Source organism: Centrocercus urophasianus, unplaced genomic scaffold (assembly GCF_019232065.1).
Source record: "Centrocercus urophasianus isolate 14NV4802_14NV808 unplaced genomic scaffold, USGS_Curo_1.0 seq_14, whole genome shotgun sequence".
NCBI lineage: Eukaryota > Metazoa > Chordata > Aves > Galliformes > Phasianidae > Centrocercus > Centrocercus urophasianus.
The window spans coordinates 50947315-50961820 of NW_024884586.1; the positions used below are offsets into that span (position 1 = coordinate 50947315).

The following is a 14506-nucleotide window of genomic DNA, read 5'->3' on the forward strand; positions in this document are numbered from 1 at the left end:
GGGGCAGAGTGCTGGGCTGCCGGGGCGGGCGCTGCGAGTGACGTTTCCCTTCGCCTTTCTTTCCCCTTGGATTTTCGAGATGCTGCTGGGAAAACTTGCGCAGCCGGCGCACAGCTTGAGCGAACGGCTGTCGGCGGGCGGCTGCAGGCGGTTCTGGGGCTGGCTGAACGCCGTGTTCAACAAGTAAGGGGCTGGCGGCGGGGCGGGACGAGTCCTCCGGATCTCTGCTTCTGTCTTCGTTCCTCACCGGCCTAACAAACAGCTTGTGTCAGAGTGGATCCAAGGGTTCATGGAATCACAGATCGGCCCGGGTTGGAAGGGACCTCAAGGATCACGAAGCTCCAACCCCCCTGTGCCATGCAGGGCCACCAACCTCCACATTTCATAGCAGCTCAGGCTGCCCAGGGCCCCATCCAACCTGGCCTTCAACACCTCCAAGGATGGACGGGGCATCACAGCCTCTCTGGGCAAAATAATAAGGGTTCTAACCACTGCATTTAGAGTGCTGTAATTCCTGAGGGAAGAGCGCTCACGAATGGCTTGCGTGTCACAGGTGTGAGAAGGGTTACTGCGTGCTGAGTCAAGCTGCGTTTGTATTCCTCCATTAACAAAGTGATATTAAAGGAACAAACAAACGACACACAACAAACCGTAATGCCAGACTGATTAAGATCCAGCCTGCAGCAGGGAGCTGCTATACAGGAGTATTGCACTCCGTGATCTCCAGAGGGCCCTTCCAACCCCTACAATGCTGTGATAATAAATCTGACAGCTTATAAGCAACATAAATGCTCTTCCTGGCTTTGCAGGGTGGACTACGAGCGCATCCAGGCTGTTGGGCCCGACAGGGCAGCCTCAGAGTGGCTGCTGCGGTGTGGAGCACTGGTACGCTATAAAGGCTATGAGAAATGGCAGCAGGACTACAGCGGCCTCCCCACTGGGCCCTTAGGGAAATACAAGATAGAAGCAATCAACGCCACTGAGTCTTGCATCATGTACAGAGGATTTGACTACTTGGGTAAGGTCAAACGACATGGTTCTTGCAGTACATACAAATGTTAACAACTGTTAATAAATGTTAACACCTCGTTCCGTAGTAAGATGTAGAGAAATCTGGTTGGTTGGTTGGTTGGTTGGTTGGTTTCCTTAAAATGCTCCTACAGAGATTCAGCAGTTCTAAGATTTTGCTGGAGGTGTGCTAGGAAGCAGGAAGAAAGATCTCAGCCTTTACTTGGAGTGGCAGTAGCACTAAGGAAGTGCACCAAAGACTGGCAGTTCAGTTAACTTCATAGTTAAGAGGTTGGTTTAAAAGAAAAATAGTGTTTAAAATAGTGCCTTTCCCCACCAACTGATGGTTTTGGTGGCTGTGAAGCCATAATACTGCTTGTCCTCCAAGAATTTATGGTATCTTCAAAGTCAGTAAAAGAAAAAAAGCATGCATCCATTTCTTATAGAGCATAAAAAGATCTAAAAGCGTTTCAGTTTTCCTTTAGATAACAAAAACCAGAGTGGGGATTAGCACAGTACAGCGTTCCTAATTCAGAATCATTCTTTTTCACTCAAACTTGCAGAGTTTTGTTTGTTACTTGCCTGTATCAGAGCTTTAAGGATATTACCTTAGGATGCCAAAAGGAGGTTGTTCATAATTGAAGTCCCACAAGAGGGGACTTTGGAGATTCATTGTGCATGAGGTCCCTCTTGCATGTAGGAGTATGTTTCTGTGTTACTGCATTTGCAAGGGGGAATGGAACAGCCAATACTGGTTGTTGCTGGTACTCTGAAGCCAATGTTCCTTTTTGTCTTTTCAGATGGTCTTGAACACGTTACTGAAATCAAGCTGCAGAAGTGTATTTATATACAGGATGAGTGTTTGCAGAGGCTCAGCGACACAAAGAACCTACAAAAGAGCCTCCTGCAGCTGAAGATCATTTCCTGTGGGAATGTCACAGATAAAGGCATCATTGCACTTCACAAGCTGACGTAGGTGAACTGCTGAGCTCTTCTGTACCAGCCCACAGTGCTGGGTTAGGTTGCTTGGGAACGCTGAAGTCTGACTGTTTTGTTGGCTGTTCAGATGTGTGGGGCGGTGGGAGGGCTGGGATTAAGGAACTGACCTGAATAAAACCTGGGAGGGGTGGCACTGCCACTGCAGGAAATACTTCTTCAACTATGATTGAAAACAGTGTTGTGGATAGCTTTGAAACAACACGTGAATTAATATGTATGTGTTAATCAGCCTCTTCAGGGTGGTATCAGGTACTTAATGCAGCACTGAAGCTTGCAGCTGCAAAAGCCAGAATTGTCTGTGACAGCGGGTGAATCTCAAGGTTTTGCTTCTACCTTTGGAGCTGAGTGCAGCACATTCCCCCTTTCCACCTGAAGTTACTGCACAAATGAGAGCAGGACGTGCCCTCTGTCCCCAAGAGCAATAGGAATGATTAGATCACCTTCCTTTCGTGTCAGCACACCAGGATGGTTTTGCTTGAGAATAAGAAACTACTGACAACCATGGCTTCTACTCATGACACCCCTCTGTGCTGCAGTTGCTTTTCAGGGCAGGTTTTCATGGTGTCTTTTGTTATCACATTCCTGCATCTTACAGTGCTTCCTGTCACTTGGTTACATTGTGCTCACTGTAGCCTTAGAGGTCTCAGGAGTTTTCTCTTGCAGTGTTCAGCCGGGAAGAGGTATGAGTTGGATACAGCACCCTCCTATAGCTTGGAAGCACATCATGTGTGCTTTATTGATTACATTTAAAGGAAACTCGATGATGTTGAGTGGCCAGGACCTCTTTGTAAACTGTGTACAAGTACTGACTTTGTTATCAACTAAAAACTTCAAGCACTCCATTTGGAAAAAATCTTCTGTGAGAATCATTAACCTTTCAAATACTCGTAACAGCTGCAGTAGAGTCATCCTTTGCCTGATATCTGAGCCAGCAGTTAAATAGTAGTTGCCGACTTTTCTTCTTATGTATTTATAGGAACCTTGAATATTTGTATCTGAGTGACCTTCCTGGAATAAGACAGAAAGAAACTACTGCTCGTGTCCTTCAGCAGGCACTGCCAAACCTAGAGCTGGAGCTGGATCTGGACTGAATGCAACGAGGGATGTTTGATTTCATGCTCTTTATCACATGTTGTGTAAATTAAGTTGTGGATGCCGCTCTATTTACAGGTATGGAAATAAACCCAGATCTCTCAATCCAGCCTTAAAAGTCATATGCAGTCTTTTAACAAATTATGCAGTTAAATTTCATTAAGCTTGAGGATTCTGTGTGTAGTAGTAGGCTTTATAGGAAGCCTTAATAGGTCGATCAGAAGTTACAAACTACTGTATTGCACAGAAGTTCTTGTGTAGAACATCAGTGAACAGAATGTCAGTATTGTGATGCAGCAGTGCTGTGCAGATTTATTAGACAGTGTTGATGCCATGTGAATCATAGAGTCACAGAATCCTCGGAGTTGGAATGACAGCCATTTACTTTGTCTGAAGGTGTCACCTAGTGAGTGAGTGACAGGAGCTCCTGGGCCTTTTTTCTGCTGTTCACTCTTTGATTGGCAGAGTCTTTCTTTGCTTCCCTTGGACTGAGCTGCAGACAAGCAGTCTATCCTCATAAAATCTGAGCTGATGAACCAACTAGCTGGATTTGTGGAGAGGTAGGCTCTCCACAATGAGCCCTGTACATTTTTGCCACACTCTCACATGGACTAAACCTTGTACCCCTTTACTTGCATCCGTATCACTCAGTAAGAGAATCATCCACCCTCAGGAAAGATACATCCTTTTTAGTCAGCTCCTGAGCTTCCCTTCAAAGATGGGAGGTGATGATTCCAAGAAAGCCACTTTCAGAGTAATGCCCCAAGCACGGCTACAGTGCCAGAGCTGAGAGCCTCTTTTATTATCCCCAGCTGCCACTTTATCCTCAGAAGTAAATGATGCACTGGAAGGGGTAACATTTTTGCTCTAGCTGCATCTCAGGCTGACAGCTCCTAGCACAGAGCAGGAGCAGCACCAAGGGAAGTTCCTCCAGCCTGCACTGCCCAGGGCCGTGTCCAGGAGCTGACTGCTAGGCTGTCAGTTACAGCAGCTACACAAGGATGTTGGGTGCTTAGCAAATGCACAGAATTAGATGACTCAGCCATACAGCAATGCCAGCGTTTTGAGCATAACCAGAACCACCTGACAAGCTCCAGGATTAAAATATCATATGGAATATAAGGTAGGCAGTTATGCTCACTAGGGATGGAGCTCCTGTTTCACTGAAATTGCTCTTACTGTTGCTGAACACATAACAGAACTGGGAAAAGGAAACATTTTTGCTCTAATTTTCAAGTAGGAAGAGGCAGTATCTTGACCATTATTAAAAGCTTACGTAGTAAAACACATCCTGTGAACTGGAAAAACAAGCTACATTTTTTTTAATTAAAAATCAACACAATATTACATTCTGAAATTACACAAAATCCAAGATTTGTTCTAATACACAGACTTAGGCAGAATTATTGCCCGTGTCTGGCTCCTGTTATAAATTATATTGAATTGTTTTTGATAAAAACAATTTCTGTAACACTACAGGCGAATGACTTCACATGACAAAACCAGCAAATATAAATAACTTCGTATTGCAAGGAAGAGACAGACAGGAGAAGCTCTGGAAAGGCCAAAGAAAAAAAGCAGACTTCAGTAATTACATTCTCCTTCTGTTCCCAGTGCCTGTGGAGCCTTCCAGTAAGTCTAAGTCAATGCCTGTGCTCGTGATACTTTATACTTTCTATAAAGATACTTTGCCTTACACAAGATAGACATATCTTTAAAACACTGCTATTTCAGCAGGTTTGTAATCAGCTGGACCTAATTCTCCTCAGCTGCACACACACACACACATCTGTCTTCCACTCACAAAGGGAATAGGTTTACAGGTCCTTGCAGCATCTGTTAGCTAGCCACAGTGACTCGGATTTATTCAGCAAGGTTACAGTTCTCCTGCCAAGTCTGAAACACAGCTAATGGATAGGCAACAGAGTTCTTGAGATTCACCCTGTAACACTGCTTTGCAGTAATCCTGAACCAGTAGGCAATCACAAATTAAAGTAAAAAGAATTGTAAGTAAAGAAAAATTAAAGTAAAGAAGAATTATATTTTCTTTACACAGAACACTGGCTAACGTGAGCTTGGAGTGCACCACTTTCCTTCCACCAGTAGCCCAGAGTACCTTGCAGTCCATTTCTGTATACATCATCACCTGTATTAATTCAGGTTTCCACCACGTGGCCTTTTATAAGTGCTGAAGGATTGGAACTTTGAATGCTAGGTAGTTTTTCATCTGCCACCCACTCAGATGTTAGGGAAATGGTAGTTGGATTTCCTCGTTTTGCAGAAGTACTTCTTGCTGTCCAAAGCTGGCAGAACATTGCTGCTGCTTAACTGAGGCAGGTACTGGAAGTAAAGCAAGAGTTACATCACGTGTAGTTGTTTGAAAGAAGGAGAAAGCATGCAGTTCATCTTTCAAACAGGGATATAAGGCATAAAATTATTCATACTGCACTCCTGTACTTTCCAAACTAAGAGTCACGAGCACATGCAGTTTGCTCAGCAGTCCTGCTACACCTCATCCTGAATGCACTTTCCTAAATAAACCTCATCTGTCACACTGCTGTGCTGCCTATCCCCAGTCACCCGATGGAGCTGCAGTGCAGAATTCAGCCTGCAGTGAGTTCCTCTTTAACCAGGAGATTCCTTTTGGATCTGTTCAGGTGTTGTACTGAAGGACATGGTTTAGTGGGAAATCTGGTGGTAGGTGGCTGCTTGGACTGGATCCTGGAGGTCTTTGCCACCCTTAGTGATTCTGTGGTTCTGTCATCTTCTCCTCGGGCTAAAATTAAGGCTGCTCCAATGTGAGAACTTCACCTCCCCACGAACTGCCCAACCTGTTCTTGAGCCCGACTTGTGGGCACCACGTTAAGAAAACAACTTCCCTCCCTGGACACTGAGCATTAAACACTACAATGAAAGCATTACCCCCGGCACGTGCTTCCGTGTCAGCTTGGCTGGTTTTCGAGCTGCTTTTTCATGTTCTTTCCCCAGATCTGCCTCCCTAATGCTGTCGAAATAGGGGTGCTGCAGCAGCTGCTCACACGTCTGCCTCTCCGCAGGGTCCATACGAAGGCAGCCCTTAGAAAAGACCAAGGGTCACACAGAACATAATGATACATAAAGGTCTGCACGATTCCAGCTCTTTGCAACAGCCAATGAGTATTTGCACAGATGGATGCATAGGTTTTATTTTTCAAGGAATTCTACAAATCTGGCTTTTTACTGTCAGCTGGAAGCTTGCAAAGCAGCTCACATGAACAAACGCCACCTCTGACAGAAGGCAATACTTAGAAACTAAGGGTAGAGGGACACTTGTTCTACAGCAAACCATCAAGTCTCAGAAAACAGCTAAGCCCATGACTTCCAGTTGAACCAGAACAGTCTTCTTAAACTGAGGAATCCAGTGCATCACTAGCTGTGTTGTTCCAGGGTTTGGTGCTACCTAAAGCTGCACCTTTATTTTTAATGCTTTCACCCTCATGGTTTCCACTTGGTGCATCTCAATGGAACAATTTGTTTTCCATGTCTGTGCTAAAGACGAGCAGGTTAACAAGAAGCAGACTAAAAGTTTTCTCCAGTTCCCCTTCAGCTCTGTTTTACTATGAACCTATGATCGTTCGGTAGCCAAATCTCAAACCATCTACCATCTGAACAAGCAAAGCAGACTGCATTTGTTAAGTCTCAGTGTGGAGCTCAAGCTGTAGCTCCTTGCCTCCTGGGCACGCTGCTTCGGGTAGAGGACCTTGTGAGCTTCAGCTTCAGACACTTTGCTTACCTTCATGAGAGCTAAAGCAGGGTATGAAATAGTAGGAAATTTCATTTCCAATGGCTCCTGGAGGAAAAAGAGAGGAAAAAAAAGTAGTTGTATTAGCAAGCTTTTCTTTCACCACGTTGCCTATAGATTGCTGGTTAGTGCTGAGCTCGAGGGGAACGCATCTGAAGGGAGCTCCTACCATGCTCTCTGGGTCTGGAATCGTTACGCCGCTGAAGAACTGGTTGGTGCTGAACACTTGCTGGTGCCTGGGAATAAGATCCCCTTTGAGCAAGGAGGAAACAGAATGAAAATCAATCAGAACAATTGGCTGGTTTTACAGTGTCTGCTATGAGCGAGCTGATCTAACAAGGCTGGCAGCATCCAAGAGAATATTTAAAGTACCATCAGAGGAGCCAACAAAATACTGTTCTGTGAGCACCCCCCATCCGTCACCTCAAGGAATTGGAAGTTTAACTACACTCCTAGCTAAGGAGTTTACGGCCCCAGCTCACCTTCCTGCCTGTATACATTGCTCAGCAAAACACCACAGTTCTCCACTTATTCCAATACGAGTTACACACGGAGCTCTGTTCCCTCCCAGCCCAGAAATCAGTCACTGCACAGCGGCATCCACGGAGGAAACCCATCCTCGTGCAGGCACGGTGGGCCTGCTGCTTACCCAGCGTTCTGCGGATCAGGTACAGCTGGTCCACGTCCGACTTGCCGGGCCACAGCGGCACCCCGGAGAGCAGCTCCGCAAAGACGCAGCCTATTGCCCACACGTCCACCGGAGGGCCGTACTGCGTGTCCCCAACCAGCAGCTCGGGGGAGCGGTACCACCTGGTGGCCACGTAGTCTGTGTAGTAATCAGCTGGGCCAGCTGGGTTGGGGTCAGGAAGGAGAGCAACAAAACGGGGTGTGGGGTCAGAAGGGTGCGGACGCAGCTCAGGGCAGCAACAAGAGGCTGCCCAGAGAGGCTGTGATGCCCCGTCCATCCCTGGAGGTGTTCAAGGCCAGGTTGGATGGGTCCCTGGGCAGCCTGGGCTGCTGTGAAATGTGGAGGTTGGTGGCCCTGCATGGCACAGGGGGGTTGGAGCTTTGTGACCCTTGAGGTCCCTTCCAACCCTGGCCGTTCTGTGATTCTGAGATCAACAGCACCTTTGGGACCCACGTGAGCTCCAGGAACAGGATGAGTCACTGCCCACCAGCAGAATCCAACTTTGCAAATACTCAGGAGTTGAGAAAAGCCCAGAGCATGTTTTTCTCAAAATGAAAACACACAGAGCTCGGCTGCAGGCCCCGTGCCAGCTCTCGAAGCCCACATGATTTGCTTGAACAACAGCTACAAAAATAAAATCGGGGGCTTTATTACGATGGAAAATGTGAAGCTATTGTTTGCAGAGATGGCACCTTCTGCCAAAGGGAGCCCTCCTGCTAGGGAACTCCAGCTGTGCCCCAGCATTGCACAAGCAGTGGTCAGGCCAGCCGCCGGCTCAGCACCAGCAGGGAGCTCAGGGCACATTAATTATAGAGGCATTCAAATGTCTGAGCCAGCCCTGTTTAATCTGCTCTGGAGATCCCAATCCAAGCATCTCCAGTGCCTTCAGCAGAAGCTCTTTGTAAAAACACACCAGCCCTTATATGTTACACAAGATGTAACATCACTGAGGCCTGAAAGCCCAAACCTGCGCTTCACTGAGCCCTGGCATGTACCACCCATGGAGGCAGGCAGCAGCACTCACTCAGCATGCGAGCAAATCCGAAGTCACAGAGTTTGATGACAGAGTGTTTCGTTATCAGGATGTTTTCTGGCTTTACATCTCGGTGGATGCACTGGAAACAAAATCAGAAAGTAAAAACCAAAGCACATCAAGGTTAGAAACAGCTATTTTAGCTTGGAAAACAGCTATTGTTAGCTTGGAGAAGAGGGGACTCCAGGGAGACCTCATTATGGCCTTTCAATACTTGAAGGGAGCAGAGGGGAATGGCTGTTTGTGAGGGTGGATGGTGCTGGGACAAGGGGAATGGATTTAAACTGAGACAGGGGAGGTTTGGGTTGGATATGAGGAGGGAGTTTTTCAGCCAGAGGGTGGTGAGGCACTGGCACAGGTTGCCCAAGGAGGCTGTGGATGCCCCATCCCTGCAGGCATTCAAGGCCAGGCTGGATGTGGCTCTGGGCAGCCTGGGCTGCTGGTTGGCGACCTGCACACAGCAGGGGTTGGAGCTGGATGAGCACTGTGCTCCTGTGCAACCCAGGCCATGCTGTGATTCTGTGATTCTATTTAACCTGGCCCTTGGACAAAGAATTGCTCAATTTAGCTGCTGTTAGTTTCTTCTCCTAGGGACTGAAGTGCTCCTTGCCAACCCAGCATCACAGAGTTCCAGAGAAGGGTGACTGCATAAAACCTCATCACCTGTGATCTACAGCAGGTCAGGCTGTGCTATCTAATTGTCCACCAGCTTTAAAACTCCATTAAATCTTTCAGACTGAGAAAGAGAGAATGAAAAAGCCAAATCCTAGAGGCAGGACAGACCTCTGAGCGAGTCCCTGTGTGTCAGACTCCAGAAAGCAAAGGAGTGCTTATAAAGCTCTCACTGCTGTGGGCACACACTGCTATATCTGACTTCTTCCCAAGAAAACTCTGCCATCAGGAGAACGGCATCAGGATCTGTGTCTCACCCAGAGGCACATCACAGCTCTCGTTGGTGCTGCTCAGGGGACTTACGTTGTGTTTGTGACAAAAGTTCACAGCTTGGAGGGTCTGCCAGGTGATGCTCCTGACCAGATGCTCCGGCACCCTGTAACAAGAGAGCACATTTTTACTCTTTGGGTCAAACAAATTCACTATTACAGGAGAAAGCAGAGCCTGTTGCAGGAGGCAAAGCTCTCCTGGGAGACTGCTGTCCCAGCACAGCAGGAGGAGCTGAGGGACCATCAGCACCACTTCCCTATCTGGTCAGCACAATGAGAGAGCAGGATGTATGGCAACACAGAGCATGCCACAGCACCCGGTGCCACTCAGCCACTTTCAAGCTCAAAACCAATTTTATTTCCTACGTTTAATGCTGCAAGACTTTTGATCCATCATCAATAAAAAAATAAGCCAAAATGAAATGCAAGAGGCTGGCTTCAGGAGACACTCTGCAGTCAAAACAGAAAGTCTTGTGCTCATGCAGCTGTTGAAAAGCTTGAGTTTCCTTGCAGAAACATCCTAGAAGGCTGAGTGCTGTGCTGACAGAGGGATGAAGCTGGTGAGACGACCCAGAACAGCGAGTGAAGAGGCATGAGCCCTCCCTTCTTAACCCTGACCGTGAAAGGCTTTACTTTCTGCAGGAGCAGAGATCAAAAGCCAAGTATGGCTGCCAGGGGGAAGTTGTGTGCTGTGAGAGTGGTGAGGTGCTGGAACAGCTGCCCAGAGAGGCTGTGATGCCCCGTCCATCCGTGGAGGTGTTGAAGGCCAGGTTGGATGGGGCCCTGGGCAGCCTGGGCTGCTGTGAAATGGGGAGGTTGGTGGCCCTGCATGGCACAGGGGGGTTGGAGCTTCGTGATCCTTGAGGTCCCTTCCAACCCGGGCCGTTCTATGATTATGTGAAATATGAATTAAGGAGGATATAGGAGGTGGAATTGTCACAGGAACAAACCTGGAAAATGTTCCTTCTGATCTCGTAGCTCACACTGTGTGCACATGGCTGTTTGCAGAGAAGGGTATCTGACCCCTGGGAGCTCCGCAAGGCACAGCTCAGGAAGTCCTGCCAGCCAACACACACTCCTGGGCTCCACCACTTCTCTGCTACACAGCAGGTCAGTGCCATCATTATGGGCTGTGTCCATGCTGGCTGCTCTGCCACAGCCCTGACCTCTTAGCAGTGGGACACAAAGCCTCCTGCAGCCACTCAAACCCACTGCTGCCCAGCCAGCTGCACACCACCCAAACGCTCAGCGCCCTGCTCAGCATGATCACAGAATCACAGAACGGCCTGGGATGGAAGGAACCTCAAGGATCACGAAGCTCCAACCCCCCTGTGCCATGCAGGGCCACCAACCTCCCCATTTCACAGCAGCCCAGGCTGCCCAGGGCCCCATCCAACCTGGCCTTCAACACCTCCACGGATGGACGGGGCATCACAGCCTCTCTGGGCAGCTGTTCCAGCACCTCACCACTCTCACAGCACACAACTTCCCCCTGACATCCAACCTCCATCTGCCTTCCCTCAACTCCAAACCATTTCCCCTTGTCCTGCTGTCATCTCCCCTTGCCAAGAGCTGACTCCCCTCCTGTCTGCAGGCTCCCTTTAGGTACTGCAGGCTGCACTGAGCTCACCCCGCAGCCTTCTTTTCTCCATGCTCAACAAGCCCAGCTCCCTCAGCCTGTCTTTGTAGTGGAGGTGCTGCAGCCCCCTGCTCATCTTTGTGGCTCCTCTGGACCCTCTCCAACAGCTCCCTGCCTTTCCTGTACTGGGGGCTCCAGACCTGGACGCAGTATTCCAGATGGGGCCTCACAAAAGCAGAGCAGAGGGGGACAATCACCTCCTGTCCCTGCTGCCACCCCTCTGCTGCTGATGAGCCACACCATGCAGGAGCACACATGGGCTTAGGGGCAGCAACAGGTAACCCTGGGCACCGTGATGAGAAATCTGTACTGGTATGAATGATATTCTTCTGGGAACTCTGCAGAGCTGCAGTGGGCTCCCATGGACAGCCCTGGCTCCTTTGCTCCAAGCTCCCAATCAGAGAAGGGCCACTCACCCCCGCGGGTGCTTATCCAGCTCGTGGAGAACAGTGTGGTCGCAGTACTCAAAGACCAGGTGCAGCTTCCTCTTCCTCCTGAACACCTCCAGCAGGTTCACCAGGTTGGGGTGTTTCAGTTGCTGTAACACACAGCAGGCAGGTCGGTTGGTTACTGCACGTACCCAGGCTTTGCAGCTATGAAAAGCAGCTCTCCTTGGGGAATCCCACAGTGACAGACCAACACACGGTGAGGAAAACAAAGAGCTCCTCCGATAAGCGCAAAGAAAGTACGTGGACTCAGCATCTCCAAGCTGTTGCCAGAATTTGGATGGGTTAACAAGCATATTTCTAAGCAAGGGAGCTGCAAAGGGCATTGCCTAGGAGCCACACTAACCCTGTCTTCCAAGGGGCCTCTCCATCAGACAGTGCCTGCAAAGGAGCGGGGAGCAGAAATGCGCAAGGAGCCGCAGCTGGGGAGCACCCCAAAAAGCCCTGCTGTGATTCCCCCTTTGGGAAGCAGCAGTGTTGGCTTTCCACTGCCCCCAGCGGGGTCCGCATGCAGACCAGCTCTGTTTTGCACATTTCCAGCACACCCCTCAGGATCCACCTGCTGCCCACTGCATGGAACGGTCCTCTGTCAGACCAACGTCACACAGGCACACCTTTGGCAAACAGCTGCTGCTGAACCTGGCACTGCTGCCACAAACAAGCTGTTACTATTGACAGAAGGCTGAGCAGCCAGCCACGCAGCTCTGCACTCCGTCACCCAGCGCTGCTGGGCTGCTGCTGGCCCTGCGGCCCTCAGGATGCTGCTCCACCATCTATGTTACCACAGACTTCTGCACTTCTCCTGCCCGCATCTGCAAAGCCATTTAAATCTTAATGTACTGTTTGCTAAAACAGCACAGCTATCAGGCCTCTCTGCTCCTCTGACAGTAACATGGTGTTGTTACTTATGGAGGTGTTCAGTGAGGGATGAGGGGATAGCATGAGAGGCATTGGGAAACGCTGTGACCTGCAGAAATCTCCTCTGCTTTGGGGAGCTGAGGGCCACCTGCTTCCCAGAGAGCAAAGCTGGGCAGCTCCGTGGAAGGGAGCATTGCAGTAAGCAGCCACAGGCTGGGAGCATGGAGAAAGGAGCTGGAATCATAGAACCACAGAGTGCCCTGGGTTGCAAAGGAGCACAGTGCTCATCCAGCTCCAAGCCCTGCTGTGTGCAGGTCGCCAAGCAGCAGCCCAGGCTGCCCAGAGCCACATCCAGCCTGGCCTTGAATGCCTGCAGGGATGGGGCATCCACAGCCTCCTTGGGCAACCTAAGGAACAGATCAGAACATCATTCTCTGCAGCTCTATGGGGTTCTGTTAACTTCAGAACCTTTCGCCCTTGGTGGACTGCAAGAATGCAGTGTGCCCAGGCTGACTGCATGGCTCCTGAGAAGAAAACACCTTACAGGGGCTCCTTTAGTATTTGTAAAGCTGTTCTTCTCCTGCCCCGGTGTGGCTGCCCCCCTACCAATGCTGTGTTATGGCAGAGGAAGGGAAATGTAGGGACGGAGTTCCTATGGCTGTGGCACGGCTGCTCAGGGTGCCATGGAGACCAAACGAACACAAGAGCAGAAAGAGACAGACTGAGCAAAGGGCTGCGAGCCACAGAGCTACGGACGCAACCTCCGGCTCCGGGAAGGCTGAAGGCTCCGGGGAAGGAACCCCAGAACCACGAGGACAGAGGCCAGGTCAAAACCATTGCGAGCACAGCCATCCCTTCCATGGGCACAGCGGCCACGTCAACCCCCCTCCGCAGCGCACCGGACGGACGCTCGCCCGCCCCCCGCGCGGTGCCGCCCACCTTCAGCACGCGGATCTCCCGCAGCGCGATTTTCCGGATCACCGGGTCCTCCTCGGACTCCAGGAACTTCTTGATGGCCACGATCTGACCCGTCTCCCTGTTGCGGCACTTGAAGACGACGCCGTACGAGCCCTCTCCGACCTTCCCCAGCTTCTCGTACCGCTCCATGGCGCGGCTGCGCCCCGACCTGAGCCCGGAGCCGCGGTCAGCGCCTCCCCGGGGCGGGGAGGAGGAGGAGCTGCGCCCGGGGCCGCTGGGACGAGCACGGCGCTCTCCTCCAAGACCCGAGGGCTCCGAGCTGCGTGCGGGCAGCAGGGAGCGGGGAGGCTGATCCCGAACCTGGAGCAGCCCGGTGTGCTCCTACCAGCAGCACTCCTTCCGTCTCCTTATGTCCTCGCACACGCTGCGCGGGAGCGGCGAGGTCACCGTCCCTGGAGGTGCTGCAGAGCCGTGGAGATGCGGCACTGAGGGATGTGGGCAGTGGGCACGGTGGGTGGGATGGGGGTGGGCTTGGAGAACTCAGCTCAGAGAACTCACTTTTCTGAGTGATTCTATGGCTCTTTGTGCGATGTCCGCCAGCAGAACTGCAGGTCACCGAGGTGCTCCTGGCTCCATCAGGACAGCAGGGCACTCAGCCCTGCCTGTGGCCCTTCCCACCGACTGCCACGAAGGCAGAGATCAGTTTACCGGGCTCCATCCGATGAGGCATTGTTCCCAGCAAGTGCACCGCACCACACCGAGGTATCGAATAAAGCATCGTTTATTTGGCACAGACTGAAACGAGCAGCAACAGAAACAGAAGCAGAACAAAAAGCCTAAGTTGCCCAAATGGGAACGCATTCCATCAGCCTCGGTTACAATCTATGAAACAAAACAGAAAGTCTCAACAAACGGACGGCGCCCATCGGAGGCAGCTGGGCATGGACCACGTGGCCACTGGTGCCAAACTGCTCAGAGGAAGCAGGGAGGCTCTGCAGTGGGAATCAGCACCTCACAGCCATGTAAAACCGGGCTGCGCATTTCAGAACACGCCACGAGAAACGTCAACAGCTCCAAAAGGGGGTTTGATTACAGGAGGACTT

At 50.5% G+C, this 14506-nt stretch overlaps 2 protein-coding genes across 5 annotated transcripts; one reads left to right on the forward strand and one right to left on the reverse strand.

The window, feature by feature from the left end:
* Positions 1-21: 21 nt before the first annotated feature.
* Positions 22-6989, forward strand: DMAC2L (distal membrane arm assembly component 2 like). Of its 4 annotated transcripts, none has more exons than XR_006168156.1 (6): positions 22-183; positions 810-1018; positions 1809-1980; positions 2984-3177; positions 4579-4731; positions 5156-6989. XR_006168156.1 is itself a non-coding variant. In XM_042814649.1 (4 exons), the coding sequence occupies exons 1-4, from the start codon at positions 80-82 to the stop codon at positions 3096-3098; spliced, it is 600 nt and encodes a 199-aa protein (XP_042670583.1). In that variant the 5' UTR covers positions 22-79; the 3' UTR covers positions 3099-4802. The 4 variants fall into 4 exon arrangements, 1 of the variants encoding a protein (XP_042670583.1); XR_006168157.1 differs by having other exon boundaries at positions 6088-6981; XR_006168155.1 differs by lacking the exon at positions 5156-6989 and having other exon boundaries at positions 4579-4802.
* Positions 3386-13620, reverse strand: CDKL1 (cyclin dependent kinase like 1). The gene is made up of 9 exons (XM_042814648.1): positions 13425-13620; positions 11598-11719; positions 9577-9649; positions 8593-8683; positions 7530-7730; positions 7050-7132; positions 6872-6928; positions 6022-6174; positions 3386-5439 (listed from the first exon to the last, which is right to left on the reverse strand). The coding sequence occupies exons 1-9, from the start codon at positions 13590-13592 to the stop codon at positions 5338-5340; spliced, it is 1050 nt and encodes a 349-aa protein (XP_042670582.1). The 5' UTR covers positions 13593-13620; the 3' UTR covers positions 3386-5337.
* Positions 13621-14506: the final 886 nt, after the last annotated feature.

What these genes read in the sequence shown, in the direction of transcription:
- CDKL1 (XM_042814648.1), bottom strand. Translation starts at nt 13,592, where the DNA reads ATGGAGCGGTACGAGAAGCTGGGGAAGGTCGGAGAGGGCTCGTACGGC. An exon ending in GGGAGATCCGCGTGCTGAAG is followed by an intron (nt 11,720 to 13,424) that starts GTGGGCGGCACC and finishes TGTGTGTTACAG; the next exon opens with CAACTGAAACACCCCAACCT. An exon ending in TTCCAGACCCAGAGAGCATG is followed by an intron (nt 6,929 to 7,049) that starts GTAGGAGCTCCC and finishes TTTTTCCTCCAG; the next exon opens with GAGCCATTGGAAATGAAATT.
- DMAC2L (XM_042814649.1), top strand. Translation starts at nt 80, where the DNA reads ATGCTGCTGGGAAAACTTGCGCAGCCGGCGCACAGCTTGAGCGAACGG. An exon ending in CTGAACGCCGTGTTCAACAA is followed by an intron (nt 184 to 809) that starts GTAAGGGGCTGG and finishes CTGGCTTTGCAG; the next exon opens with GGTGGACTACGAGCGCATCC. An exon ending in CAGAGGATTTGACTACTTGG is followed by an intron (nt 1,019 to 1,808) that starts GTAAGGTCAAAC and finishes TTGTCTTTTCAG; the next exon opens with ATGGTCTTGAACACGTTACT.